Source organism: Paralichthys olivaceus, chromosome 11 (assembly GCF_024713975.1).
Source record: "Paralichthys olivaceus isolate ysfri-2021 chromosome 11, ASM2471397v2, whole genome shotgun sequence".
Lineage (NCBI taxonomy): Eukaryota > Metazoa > Chordata > Actinopteri > Pleuronectiformes > Paralichthyidae > Paralichthys > Paralichthys olivaceus.
Genome location: NC_091103.1, coordinates 18,028,364 through 18,043,420, shown reverse-complemented (window position 1 = coordinate 18,043,420; position 15,057 = coordinate 18,028,364). Strand labels below are relative to the sequence as shown.

The following is a 15,057-nucleotide window of genomic DNA, read 5'->3' as shown; positions in this document are numbered from 1 at the left end:
TATTTTTACATTGAGGTATTTCTGTATTTTGAGAACTACGTCCACTGACTAAAATACATAATTACATTTACTACAATGTACTGTTTGGTGATAAAAAGAAAAAACAAAGAGGTCTCATTAAAACAACCGGTCTCATTTTCCCCATCTGTTGCATTTTAAGTAAGGGTTATGTTGGGTTACATTTAGTGGGGTTAGAGTTTATTCTGTACATTGTATATAAATGGGTTTAAAGGTTGCTCTCTGTTTGCTTGTAATGGAAAACTTGCATATGAACTTAGCTTGAACTCTTTTCTATATCTGATCAATGCCCGTGTGCTGTATTCAACAATAGATGCCATGACTGTTGGTATGCACTTGGCAGATGTAACCTCAGAGTTCATGTCCTTTTTCTATGATGATACTCTTGTTGACCATGATCTTTGTAGTAGCAAAACTCTTCTTTCTTGCAGAAGCAAGAGCATACAGCTTCCTGTGTTAACTAGACTACAGGTGGCTTCAGTTTTTTCATGCCATTACTCAGAAACAGTTGTCTCTTATGTTTCCTGTTTACCTGACTGTATAAAAACATTCTTCTTTCCCTATTCGGGGTTGATCCACTCTGAGTATTCATACCCTCTGCAGAGCTTTCTATTAAATGACCTAAAGACAACTCCGGTCTGAGAAACTCTTTATTTCACATCTCGAGATAAATTTCCACCACAAACTGTTCTCACTTCTTCCTGTGAATGAGATATTTTATGCAATTGCCAACATCAAGACAGCATCAATATTAACATTAATAATGAATCTAAAAGTTACTAATGTGGGCCGATTTTTCCAATGATTATGTTTTTTTTTCTTCCTTTTTCAAAATATCAGAACTGGCCATTAAAACTTAAATTTAATAGAAAACGTAATTGTTACAAAAATACATATATATGTGTTTAGATCCTCATCTTAAAGGTCAAGTGTGTAAGATTTAGGTGGAAGGGAACTATTGGCAGAAATGTAATGTAGAATAATCCTCATGATGTTTTCACTAGTTCGTTTCATCTAAATTGTATGAATTGTAGTTTTCTTTACCCCAGAAAAGACCCTTTATATTTAAATACTTTATATTTACATCGAGGGGACCCTCTCTACAGAGGCCGCCATGTTTTTTACATTAGTCCAGACTGGACAAACTAAACACCTTTTGAGTTTTTATGACAATTAAAGGCTTCCACAGTTTCTTTTTTATGTTTGGAAGGAGAGGGTGAGGTGAGGGGTGTTCAGCTGCAACATGAAATTTCAACACTAGATACTAGATAAATTCTACACACTGTACCTTTAAAATAATTATAATATATTATAAATAATTGTGGTATGTTGACATATCTCTTTCTATAATTTTGCTATATACAGAATTTGACATGTTTTATGGAATTGTACATTTGGAATGTGAAGTTAAGGTGACACTTTTGACAGCTGATCAAAGTAAACAATTCAACACACCTGATTTAGCAAGGCACTCAGCCATGTGAGATTTAATTTGACATTATTGTTATTTTTCAGTCAAAGGGATGATTAATAGTGAGCTGATACGCCTCTTAAGCCCTTTTTAATTAAAAGGTGTTTGTGTGTTTTCAGTGTATGAATTGCTTTAAGGCTCCTCAGAGAGTTTGTCTTCTGGGAGCTGATTTAGTACAAACACATGTGGTGAACTGCAGGTGCCTCATGCCTGACCATGTCTTACACCCCAGGCTCTTCACACTCAAAAACACTTACAGACTAACAAACTCCCTCCAGAGCTCGGAGTGTCTCTAGCCTGCCTTCACACACCGCTCCTTGAAGCTTACAGAGCAGTTGCATCATGATCCCCTCAAGATCTCCAGATGAGACCCTCAGGCCTTTGTCAAGACCCTGAAGCTAAAGTCTGATACTTCACTTTGTCCATTATGTTGCATTTTGAACTCAACAAACTTTAAGAAAGAAAGAAAGTAAAATAATTTAAGTGTCACAAAATGGGAATCTTAATTAAAAAATAATGTTATATATGTTTATATAAAATATACAGTTTAGGTGAGACAATAGACAACAAATAAAAAAGCTGTGTTGTTACTTTTTTCACTGTACATAAAGTGTGATGTTGTGCTTTATTTTGTAGAGGGCATTATGCAGACAGGATTAGCGTTTCAGCCATCCCAATGTAAGTTCTTGAAACGTTATTGATAGGTTATCTGTATGTTTATTATAGACTGTGATATTTTAAAAGAAGAGCACGTGTTTTATTTTCTATATTACTTACCAAGCTTCCTGTGGTTTAACTTCCTCTTTTTATTAGAAGTTTAAGTGCTTCAAGAATTCACTATGAAGATGAACATAAAAACACCAAAGGACTAATTTTGTGCAGTGCATTACCACATTGCTGAATTTGGTCAATTTTCCAAACATTACACCCCTGCATGAATGTTGAACATCTTCTCTGGGAAGGTTGTCCATTCGTCAACATGGCTGCAGGGCTTTGCTCCCATCTAGCTACATGAGTTTGAGTGAGGTTGGGAGATGAGGTTGGGAGATGAGGCTCCAGGTCGTTTCAAGTTTGACTGATGTGGTTGAGGTCAGGCCAGTCAAGTTCAAACATACCAAACACACATTTTCATGGAACTGGCTCTGCATGTCGAAAGCACAATATTGTACTGTGCATGTATCCAAATGTTTCAATTAAGGAGGGAAATACAACACATTGGAAGAATCAATAATAGTGTGAGCCACAAACCCCCAAAGGACGCAACTGAGCCAGATTTGTGTGTATGTGTGTACAATTGTACAGAATCACAATTTGTTAAAAGTAATGGATACATTAAAGAAAAGTCTATCTTGGGTTACCCCTGGTTGTCATGACATGATTTGGCCAAGACTATGGGGAAAAAAACCTATACTTTTTTATCACCACAACATAGTCGCACACTCACAACCAAACTCGTCTTTGTTATCTGAACTGGTGCATGGTAGAGCATGGTGATACTATGGGACAATGTTGCCATCTTCTGGCATCAGTATAGAACAGCTACAAAGCTGAAATAATGACATGATAATGCTGCTGCTGATGATAATGATTAGGATTATAGTTAAATAGTACAAAATGAAAGCACCATTTACAAAGGAATGAAGTAAAACAACACAATAAACACAGTAAGAGAGGAAAATTGCAAAATAATAATATATAACTTCAAAAGTTAAAATGGACCAACATTATCAGGAATAAGACACAAAAAGAAACAACACAAAAGAACAAGTTTCAGACACATTCTACTATAAAATCTAAATCACTGACTCATAATACGTTTGCATGTTAATTATATAATTTTGAAATGGAACTAGATTCAAGTATTTCATAAAATCAAAACTAATTTTCAAAGCAATAAAGAGAGGGTAAATTTGGGTTAATGTGATTTCCTCAGATAAAATCAGTAGGGAGTCTTGCTGCTCCAACATCATCCACATTTAGATGATATTATGAAAAACACATTAGCATCATGTGTAAAAAGTCTGAACCTGACTCATTATTCCTTCTCAGCAAAATATCATCCACCATGTTCCATTACAGCAGAAACGTGTCATGTCTCAAATAAAAAGAATGTTATACTGTAAAAACCTATATGTCTTTATGGCAGTAATATGCTTCCTGAACCTCGTGGCAGGACAGTAAATCGACCACAATATAATTTATTTAGCAGAAGAAAATATTGTCACATGTAATAGCAAAGCAGGTGAGCACCAAGTTGGGGGTTGGGTTAGGGTAAGCTGTTTGTGCAAACTCAGCTACACCAGCAACTGCTTATACATTATATATAAAGAGAGTCTATATTAATATAACATCTGAGTCAGACAATCAGAGAAAACACTGTTGGTTGACTGTAGTGATCTAAAAGTCTCTCAGTACAAGCAGTGACCTTGAGGCCTACATATATGTCTATTCATTTGGATTTATGGTGTTATGGTGCCTATATAAATTCAAACTGAACATTTTCCCCCATAAAATGCTGAAATAAAGGTCACTGTATACCAGAGGATACAATACAGCCTCACAGCTGAATAACAACGTCAACAAATCTGACATTGCCTCATTGCATCGAAGGTCGACGATATGTGACCTTCAGAAATACAGAGCAACACTGGCTGGTGTGAAGTACCACTCAGCTCCTAAGGTTTGTTTGGCAAAGCCCAGCAGCACATAAGAACTTGAGTCAGGTCATCTTTTGTGATGAGTCTTTTTACTCTGCCCTTACATCGACACCTGAGAGAGGCAGAGACCCAAAGTGTCTCCAGCCAAATTTGACATTCGGCAGAAGGTTGCTGATGATTTGTTGGTGATTTTACAAAGGACAGAGAAACAAAACCAGAAAAAAATTATCGGTGAAAAATATATGAAAATACCAACATACAAAGTGTAAAATCTCTTCTAAACTGTGTTTTTCTGCAGGACACTAATCTGTATGCCTTTCAGTCCTATATACAATTATATTTTAATTGAGAATGAAGTAACATCCAGACTGTGAAGTAACCCCACATCCAAACCCACTTAAAATGCAATATTGTGCTATGATATGTTAGAATTACAAGCTGTTTGAAATCTTGGTCCAAAAAATGTTAGTAAATAAGCCAAGACTGAGGAAGATGGTCTGAACGCAGGCCAAGATCCATTAGGGCTATAATAACAATCAAGGTTTTCAAAATATAAAGACAGACCCTTGCTAACTCAGGGAATTGTTTTTCTCAGTGTAGGCTTTAACTTCATTTTTTTGCATTCTGTTCTATTCTTGTTTCTGTTGTTGTGATTGTTTGGTTCACACCTAAAAGGGTCTCATGTTGAAGCTAAATGTTAAGGTCACTGTCTGAGGAACCACTTGAATGACTAGAGTTAGTGTTTTCAGTGAGAATTACAGTATTGTATGTAAAACCACCTGAATGAGGAACCCTGAACGGAATATGTACTAGCAATGTGTGTCAAACAGTTTGCTATACATATTCCTATCTGGATTCCTCATTCAGTTTGACATGCCAGATTTGTCACATTTAAAAATATAATTTATTAACTCCACCACCAAACAGTATCTGGTGTGGAATATTGATTCTTCTGGGGTGTCGCTAATTAATGAGAGTGACTTGTTTTGAAAGAGCCAAGATCACCTTCCATTAAATCTCAGATTTAATTATTTTCCGACACAACACCTGCTCAGCGCCTGTTTCACTGCCTCAGGCCCACATGTCATCAGTCTTGTCGGATACACTTGCTTGTCTTTGCTTGCCCAGCTGGCCCTATTGTTCCCACTCAGCCCCCTGGGTAAAAGGTTAATTGGCAGGTTCAGGATGATGCCATGACGCCACATCTCTTCCACAATATACACAATAACAAGTTTTAAAGAATTCCCAAATGTGTGTGTTACACTTCAGTACACATTACTCATGACTAATTGGAAATGAAACAACACCTAATGCTACTGTAGGTTATTTTGGTCATGTACAAGTTTGAAAACAAGTCATTCCCATAACACATGCTACACAAGAAACAAGCTCAGGCAGGTGGTATTATATACTTTCAAATTAAAATGATCAAGTTAGACTTGAATTAACTGATAGTTAAGAACAAATGTGCTCTACTGGGAGATGGTTATACATTAAGTTTTACAGTTGATTATCAAAAGGACAGAGTTCTCCTCATTTCTCCTCAATTTCTCGATGTATTCTTTGATTACTCCTCTCATAAATGACATTGATAATTGCGATAGGTTGCAGTTACAGTATTATGATTAAAGGTCAAAGATTGAAAGTTTTGGACGTAACAAAATATGCTTTTAAATGTGGCCTATTTTGTTTTGACACACTTCAGGGTATGTGAACTGGGAATGGTGAAGCATTACAACTTGAAATGTAAGTCATCCCACTATATCTATCATTTTACAGTAAACTTATTTTGCTTTTCATACTAAGACTTGTAAAAGTAACCATTATAAGAAAATCCTACCATACTGAGCTATGGTGTAAGGGGACTAACTTCTACTGAAGTATAGAAATACAATTAATCAAATTATCAAGATGATCTGGCGGCAATTTTGACCCATGGTTTACCAACTGTTGCTGTAGTTTATCAGAGGACATAGAAGAAGACATGTTAAACTTGGTCCGTAGACTGAAGGCTCACTGCCCTGCCTCCACTGACTGCTACAAAGCATGCCAACAGACATGCCAAGTTATTGGTTACTGTTGTAGATGTTATTATTACAAAATGATGCAAAATGATTGGAAGAGATCAGAGATACAAGTAACTGAAATGACTTTCCCCAACAGAGTGTTTGAGTTACAGTGAGCAGCTCTTCCAAAGGGACGTTAGAAGCTGCTGTTCCTTTGCATCAAGGGAGCTAAGGTGGTTTGGCCATCTGATAAGAGGCTTTATGGGTACCCTCTCTCTCTTGGCACGTCCAGCTAGAGTAGACCCTGGAGTTGATCCAGGAGGGACATACTGTATATCCCATCTGGGAAGATTCTCCATGAAGACCTTGAAAATGTTGCTGGGGTAAACAAACAAACATGGGTCTTTCCTCCTGATCCAGAGCCACTGGCAGCAGCATTCAGCAGTCTGTGATGTTTTTTTATAGTCTGGCGCAGAGCTTGTCCGTGGATTCCCAGATCTCTGAGCAACCTGATGGTGGATTTTGCAAATTTTGCAACGTTAGACATCTTGTCCACTTATTTGCAATCAGGACAGACATTTGCTCCTCTGCAAATTCCTCTTGAAAGTCCAACCACATGTAAGTGATTGGATTAAGGCATTGGTTGAATCAACTTCAATGTGATAACTATATGCACAATATCTATTGCCCGGCCTGTCAGGATGAAGCTCATCTTCCCCTGCCACAGATCCACAATTGAGATTTTTGAATATCTATGTGACCTCCAGTAGAGAAATGGGCGGGGTTTCTCCTGGGCCTTCCTGCTCCGTTCCTTTTCTGGTGGATGTGTTAGGAGCTTCTCAAAGTGTTCCTTCAGCATCCTACAGTATCCTTAGTCCAGGTCAGCAGCTCTTTTACACTGCTGAAAAGGAGTCTCTCTGCGCGCAGGCTACTGGAAATCTCTTTCCATGGCCTTCCTGGACCTTCCTACATTTTTGCATCATCTGAAACCACAGAAGCTGCAGCCCCTCTGGTCTTCCAATAACTTTCTTCTTATTAAGGAGTCCCCAGGACAAGCCAAACCCTAAAACACTCCCTCTTGGTCTTGACTGTGACAGATGACTTTCTGGCCAGTTACCTTTTTGAGCAACCCAGTGTCCATGTCCTCAGTCTCCTCATTAAGCTGAATTTTATCTGCAGATTACTTTTAAGTCTGGTCTTGTTTCAACCCCATGCTGTGCATGTTCATTAGAAGATCTAACCACAACAGAGAGTTTTGGGTTCTGGCTAAACAAAGTGGCTGTTTCTCTCTATAGCATAAACATTCAGTAAATCTATGCATACTAGTTCACCTGTTCACTCACTCACTGTGAGAACTTTTTCGGCACCGCTGTTTGTTCTGCTGTCCTATACATATTTCTGTGTATGCTTTTCTCTGTTTGCCTGTCTGCACATTCAAAGGCTTCACAGAATACGATGCAACACCCATTACTCAGGGGCTTAAATTATCTTAATTTCATATTCCTTTGAGGACAACTGTGATACATTTTCAATCTCATTATTGTTCACTTCTAATCAGCTTGTGTTCAGAAACAAGACCGACCTCTCATCCCTTGAGAGCACAGGATGTTCTAAATCCAAGACTTTGTTAACAAGTTACTTACAAGAAAAGGAAACTACTTAACATATTACGGAGTTTTCTGTTAGTGTACTTCTGTCTACCATTTCCTGGGCATCAAACAGGGACATATTAAGTGAATAAGCCTATATGACCTGGGGCAACATGACATACTGCGTGTAATATCCTCTTTACTTTACACTCTGTGGTGCTTTGTTTTGTTGCCTGCAGGGTTTGTCCTGGTAATGATAGCATAACTACCTGATGAATTTCAGCTTATTAAACCTGTTTAACCTCACTGAAGTATAAGAAGAAAAAAGTTAAAGTTTTCTCCGGCTTCCGGTGAAGCTTTCAGGATGTTGAAAGTGAATAACTTCATAGCAGTTACACATTAAATCTACATTCAGTAAATACAATCCTCTTATTTGGGTTTAAACCACTGAATAATACATATAATATTTTAATGTTTCCATATCTTTGATACAACTGTTAAGTTCTACTTCCATTTATTTGTTCAGTGGGTGTGTGTGAGTGTGTGTGTGAGCATCTGTTTGTGTGTCAGCGTATTGGTTTGAAAGACATATAACTTCATTTAGCAGCCCCCAGTGACATGGGTCTACTGTCTACCTCTTCCCATCACTGAAGGATGAGTTAGGCCTAGTCAGGCATGACCTTCTGACAGGATAGCTCTTGTCTTTTTCCATTTTGCTTAAGTGTTCATTCCACTTTCTTGTTATTGTTGTTTCTGAGTGTGAAACTGGGGCTCTCTTTCCATCGATCAGAAACCCAGGGGAAATAAGGTCAATGCGACAGTTGTGATATGAGCTATGGAACATATATAGGCTACAGCACAGCATATCTACTTGACACAAAAGACAGGATGGGTAGTCTGTACATGCAAATGCAATGAAGATGCAGGACTCAGACTGTTTTTGAGGGCTTTATGCACACTTAGGTTGATAAGATTCTTTTTACAATTTGTTTGTGTTAAGGATAATATATCTGCAGGGATTTATGTACATACTGTGCTTGTCTGAATTGGCTCATGATGTATTATCTTCCGTGCACTAGCACTTTTTGCTTTTTAAACTTTCCTCTGACAAATTGTCTGGTGCTTTGTCAACAAACAGGGTGTCTATTGGGCTTAGTATTTGTTGACTCTATGGGTTATCCAAGCAGCTTGTTGTTTGAAAAAGCGTAGAGATAGTTTAAGGAAAGAATGGATCATGCTTGCATGAGATCAGCAGAGCACAGTCTTTCATTAAGGATGACAGAGATTGTGCTTCTGGGTCTGTTGGGGTTTGGGATTTTACCCACCCACCAAGACCAGAACCCAAAATGTAAGATAATCCAAGGGTCTATGCCCCTGCCTGTGCTGGAGAAAAGAGGAGACATTACCTTGGGGGGACTCTTCTCCCTTCATGACATGGTGGTGGAGGACAGTCTGTCCTATACGTCTATACCTCCTCGCACACAGTGCACCAGGTAAGCTGTTTGTAGCGAGCCCTCAAATTTCTGGTGCTGCAAAGTTGTGAATGTTTTGAAAATTAAAATTGCTTCAAAGTTTGCTTCTTCTTCATCTTCTTCTTCTTCTGCTCCAGATTTAACTTTCGGACATTCCGTTGGATGCAAACTATGATCTTTGCCATCGAGGAAATCAACAGGGAAGGCAGACTCCTTCCCAACATCACACTGGGCTATAAGATCTATGATTCATGCAGTACACCTCATCAGGCTCTGAGGGCAGCCATGGAGTTAATGGGGAATGAAAAGGGTTTAGGGGCTGAAAGTGAGACACAGGGTAAAGGCATCTGTCATGGAGCTGTACCAGGAGTGATAGGAGATGGTGGCTCCACTCAGTCTCTCGTAGTGGCTCGTTTCCTGGGAGTTTTCCATGTGCCGCAGGTAATTTTATGAAAGCTACAGTCTAATGTCTATGTTGTCTATGGCCACTGGGTCGGGCAAAGATTAGATTTGAACTCACAAAAAATCCATTGATTGGCTCCAGCTTGTACAAAATTCAGCAACTGCAGTTTTGCCGAGAAATAGGAATAGAGATCACATTAATCTGGTGTTAGGGTCTTAACACTGGGTCCCAGTATTACTGATCACAAGATTATTTAATGATACATTACTCTCATACATTTCTGATTGTTTATCGAAGTATGTTCCTAACCTATTCCTAAGGTCTTCTACTGCAGGCTTGCTAAATATGTCAAAAACAAACTATAAATAGTTTGGGGAAGCAGCCTTTTCTTGCTATGCACCAAAGGTTTATAGCAAACTCACACACACGAGACAGCTTCTGTTGATAGTTTTAAGAAACGACTCAAGACACAGTTGTCTTTATTTTTAGTCCTTTTTATACCTTTTGCTAGTTTCATGTCTTTGATTTTATTGTAAAGCAATTTGAGCTGCATTTTATGTATGAAAGGTGCTGTATAAATGTATTATTATTATTATTATTATTATAAATGCATATATGTTTTTCCCCAGTATTTCTTTGTTGTCAGTACCTCTGAGGGGGGTCCAAGTCAACAGTCAAATTCAAGATGTGGTGGCTTCAACTTTAGGTTACTGTGTTTTCTTCCATGCAGGTCAGTTATTTCTCCAGCTGTGCCTGTCTTAGTGACAAAAAACAGTTTCCCGCCTTTTTGAGGACCATGCCCAGCGACTTCTTCCAGGTTAGAGGCAGGACTTACTTACAAAATGAGTTTACTTTCTGAAACATTATCCCTTATTATCAATCAATCCATCATTATGACTTTCTGTTTCTATATTTCTCTCTCTTATTTTAGGTAGATGCACTGGTGCAACTTGTCAAGCATTTCGGCTGGAGTTGGGTAGGTGTGATTGCTGGGGATGATGCTTATGGCCATGGTGGAGCAAACATCTTTGCCAATAAGGTGGGTCCACACACCCATAAATAAAGGATTCAATCATAATAAATTGCCACTCTGTAGCTTTTAATGTAAACATACAATAAATTAAGTTGTCATGTTTGTCTCCTTTTGCTCTCTTAGGTTAGAGAGTTAGGTGCTTGTGTTGCCCTCCATGAGATCATCCCTAAGAACCGAGCACAGACTGCAGTTTCATCTATTGTTTCCAAGATTCGCTCCTCTGGGGCTCGGGTGATTCTTGTGTTTGCTGTTGAACAAGACGCAGCTGCATTATTTGATGAAGCACTCAGGCATGATTTCATCTCTTTGCAATCTTCAGCAATAAAATACTATTCATAATGGGATTAAAAGCTGCCTCTTTAATATCTTTTGTGTTTGTCAATGCAAGAAATGACATCCAGAGTACATATCTCTTGAATTTAGAAAGGGGCTCACAGGGATACAGTGGCTAGCCAGTGAGGCATGGAGTACGGCTGCCGTCTTCTCTACGCCCAAAAAGTACCACCACATCCTCCAGGGTTCTATGGGATTTGCCATTCGACAAGTACACATCCCAGGATTGCAAGACTTTCTGCTTCGCTTGCATCCCACAAGCCCAGATGCCCCCGATGATCCTTTCCTGATACCTTTCTGGGAAGAGGTGTTTCAGTGCAGCTTGAGTTTGCTGTCTGAAGTTCAGGAACAAAAACCTCCCTGCTCTGGAGCAGAAGAATTAGGGGATGTGACAAATATCTATTCAGATGTGTCGCAGCTAAGGATTTCCTACAATGTCTATAAGGCTGTGTATGCCATTGCCCATGCACTCCAGCTTATGAGAAAGTGTGTGAAAGGAAAAGGGCCTTTTCCTCTGCAGGCCTGTCCAGATATGGACAACATAGAGCCATGGCAGGTAAAGATTATAAGTTATTTGTATTCTAGAACATTATTTAAAGATTTTGGTAATGCTACATGAGTTATTTCTCCCTGTAGCTGCTTCATTACATAAAACAGGTTAAATACTTGAACTCATTTGGTGATGAGACAAAGTTTGATGAGAATGGCGACCCTGCAGCCATGTATGACCTAGTTAACTGGCAACTAAGACCAAATGGAGAAATGGAGATTGTCACTATTGGCAAATTTGATGAGATGACTGGAAAACAAAACCTTCAGATCCAGGACCACAACATTGTATGGAATGGCAACCTTACCAAAGTATGCATTGGTGTTTTTTGAATTGTATTTTGTGCAAAAATATTTTCATTATGTGACTGACATGACCAGTGTAGTATGTCCTTCCTTCTTTTTCAGGTGCCGTTGTCAGTATGCAGCAGCATTTGTCCCCCAGGTACCCGGAAAGCAATCAGACCCAACTTCCCTATTTGTTGCCATGATTGTGCGGCTTGTACAGCTGGGGAGATTAGCAATCAGACTGGTGTGGAAAAAACTACTCACCCACACTATGTTTTATAATTGAACCTACTGTACAGTGTTAGTTGCAAAATGGCGGCTAAAGCCCTCTCGTCTTCCCTTTAGATGCCATAGAGTGTGTGCGTTGCCTGCCAGAGTTCTGGTCCAGTCCTGAGAGGACAGCCTGTATCCCCAAAGAGGTGGAGTTCCTCTCCTTTAGCGACACTATGGGCATCACCCTGATGGTCATCTCCCTTATTGGCTCCTTCTGCACCTGTGGCGTTGTCTTCATATTCACCTATCACAGAACCACCCCCATTGTCAGGGCCAACAATTCTCAGCTGAGCTTCCTGCTGCTCTTCTCCTTGACCCTGTGTTTCCTTTGCTCTCTGACCTTCATCGGCCGACCTTCTCAGTGGTCCTGCATGCTGCGCCGCACAGCATTCGGCATCACTTTTGTCCTCTGCATATCTTGTATTCTGGGGAAAACTATAGTGGTGCTAATGGCTTTCAAGGCTACACTTCCAGGCAGAAATGTCATAAGGTGGTTTGGGCCTCAGCAACAAAAAGCAATCATCATCTTATGCACACTTATCCAGGTAAGGACATCTAATGATGCTCTTTGAAATTATAAAAGAACATTCAATCAAATTGTAGCTATTGTTTAAAAAAGGGTTTTCTCTTTACTCAGGTAATTATCTGCACAGTGTGGCTGGTTGTTGCACCCCCCACTCCTCGCAAACTGATGCCACGTGAGAGTCCTATCGTCATCCTCTTGTGTGACGAAGGTTCACCTGTGGCCTTCGCTCTGGTTCTGGGCTACATTGGGTTGCTGGCCTGCCTCTGCCTCGTCTTGGCCTTCCTGGCGAGGAAACTCCCAGACAACTTCAATGAGGCCCGGCTCATCACCTTCAGCATGCTCATTTTTTGTGCAGTGTGGGTTGCCTTTGTTCCAGCCTACATCACCTCTCCAGGAAAGTACTCCACGGTCACAGAGGTGTTTGCAATCTTGGCCTCCAGTTATGGACTGCTGGGCTGCATCTTTGCACCAAAGTGCTACATAATTCTGCTACGGCCACAAAAGAACACAAGGAAACACTTGATGTCAAAAGTTGCCACTGACAGATTTTGAAAGATGTTCATTTCATCCACATTTTATCCCCTTCTCTTATTTTCTCCTTTCCAGATGAATAGAAAGAACTCACTTCTTGAGGGTATGAAACATCCTTGATCATGAAAATTTACATTTTACCACCAGATGGTAGCAGTGTGCTTTCAGTGCTCACCTTTGTCACTCAGTATGTGGTCATCAGAAAATTCATTCTGTAAATGTTTCCCATTGGTATAATTCAATAAACCACTTTGACTTTACTGATTAGTTTGGTTAGTGGTGCATAAGTAAAGACAGGAATCAGACCCACAGAAGCAGCACTACATTATGTACTGTATGTATTGGGTGATGAACCCCCATAGTCAGTCCCAAATAACTGAACACTTCAATCATGATTGCAGCCAAAAGTTAACAAAAACATGAAAACCCATATATTTTTGGCTTATTTTTCCATCCGACACGACAGTCCCATGACATCCTCAGTGGAAACGTGAATGGCAGCCAGTGCCAGATCTGACTGGGATTTGGCAGGGGGATCCATGCTGATTTGACCTGCGAAAGAATGATGAGGCCCAGGGTCTCCGAGGTACGCTTCCTGGAAATCCCTGCTGTCATTGGTTAATTAAATCCTCATACTCCAGAGGACTTGACATATAAGCATCACGCCTGGCTGTTTCCTACAATAACAAACCTCAACGTCAGACATCTCTCCGTCTTTCCACAGCTGCTCTCAGGCTAACATTGATTATTCACCACTAATTGATGTGTTGTTCCTCCCAAGGCAGAGAAATAAATTGGAAGATGGAGAGATGGTGGGTCTCTGTCTATCAGAGACAAGAAGGGGGAAAGGTAGGGAGAGGCAGATTGACAACATTGTCTTATTGACATTGAATCACTTGATTTCCTTGTATTATAAGACAGTGGATTAATTTCTCCTCACAGTGCACAGCCGGCCTCTGTAATTTCATTGATTAATCTGTCACATCATCGCATTATTTGCTTGATTTAATTAAGGAAAACAGAATAGTGCGTCTCCATTTGAGGGTTAAATAATTCATTTGTTTCGGAAGAGAATGCACTGTGCAGTAATTTCTTCAATGAAAAGGAAGAGCCATCAAATTACAGACACAAAGAAGTGTTTAATAGCTGTGGAAAATAAATGAAAAGAGTGAGTGAGTCTGGGGAATGCGTAAAAATCCAGCTGAGATGTTGCGACATAGGTTTGATGACAGTTTAGAGGAGGAAAGGAGGAAACCATGAAATTAGGACATTATTTTTTTTGTCTGACCAGATGTTTTCCTTTTTTCCAGCAGGGACGTGTGAGGGTTTACCTCACTACAACAGATGTTAGATAAGTTATACAACTCAAAGTTGTACTATGATATCATAGGCTGTAAAGAAATGTTAGCAGCAAATAGACTGCAGATATACAGGGTGAACAAAATAAGGCAAACAGTGCAGCCCTGCAGTAAATAACAGTTTAGTGCAGCCTGTATTGATTGGTTTGTTTTGACAAGTTCAAAAGCATTTGCCTCAGCTTAATCACCTGTTTTAAGGACGTAGCCTGTAGTTGTTAAAATAAATGTCTCTCAGGTGGTGCTATTGACAATCGACCTGTGACTTTCACCTGACAACTTCCCGACTTGAGACTTCTCATCCTGTTCTATGTTGAAGTGTTTGACAGTAACACCAGCTAACCACGCTTTTTAAATATGCTATATATTAATATGATGTGTCAGTTTGTCAGGTTTTCAAGTTAACATGAGCAGCAGAGGTAAAAATAGGTCCCTGCCAGGAGGTACGATTCTTTAATAAATATATAAAATGACGAGGGCACATAATAACATATGAAAGACTATCAGGCCTCTAATAAAAAAACACATTTAAATTCATTTGATCTGAATTCAT

At 39.5% G+C, this 15,057-nt stretch overlaps 1 protein-coding gene across 1 annotated transcript; it reads left to right on the top strand.

Annotated features, from left to right (window-relative positions):
* The first annotated feature begins 8,746 nt into the window (after window positions 1–8,746).
* Window positions 8,747–13,284, top strand: LOC109630105 (extracellular calcium-sensing receptor-like). The gene is made up of 10 exons (XM_020088116.2): window positions 8,747–9,234; window positions 9,351–9,654; window positions 10,347–10,433; window positions 10,548–10,655; window positions 10,773–10,939; window positions 11,073–11,538; window positions 11,619–11,843; window positions 11,940–12,063; window positions 12,165–12,637; window positions 12,730–13,284. The coding sequence occupies exons 1-10, from the start codon at window positions 8,969–8,971 to the stop codon at window positions 13,168–13,170; spliced, it is 2,661 nt and encodes an 886-aa protein (XP_019943675.1). The 5' UTR covers window positions 8,747–8,968; the 3' UTR covers window positions 13,171–13,284.
* Window positions 13,285–15,057: the final 1,773 nt, after the last annotated feature.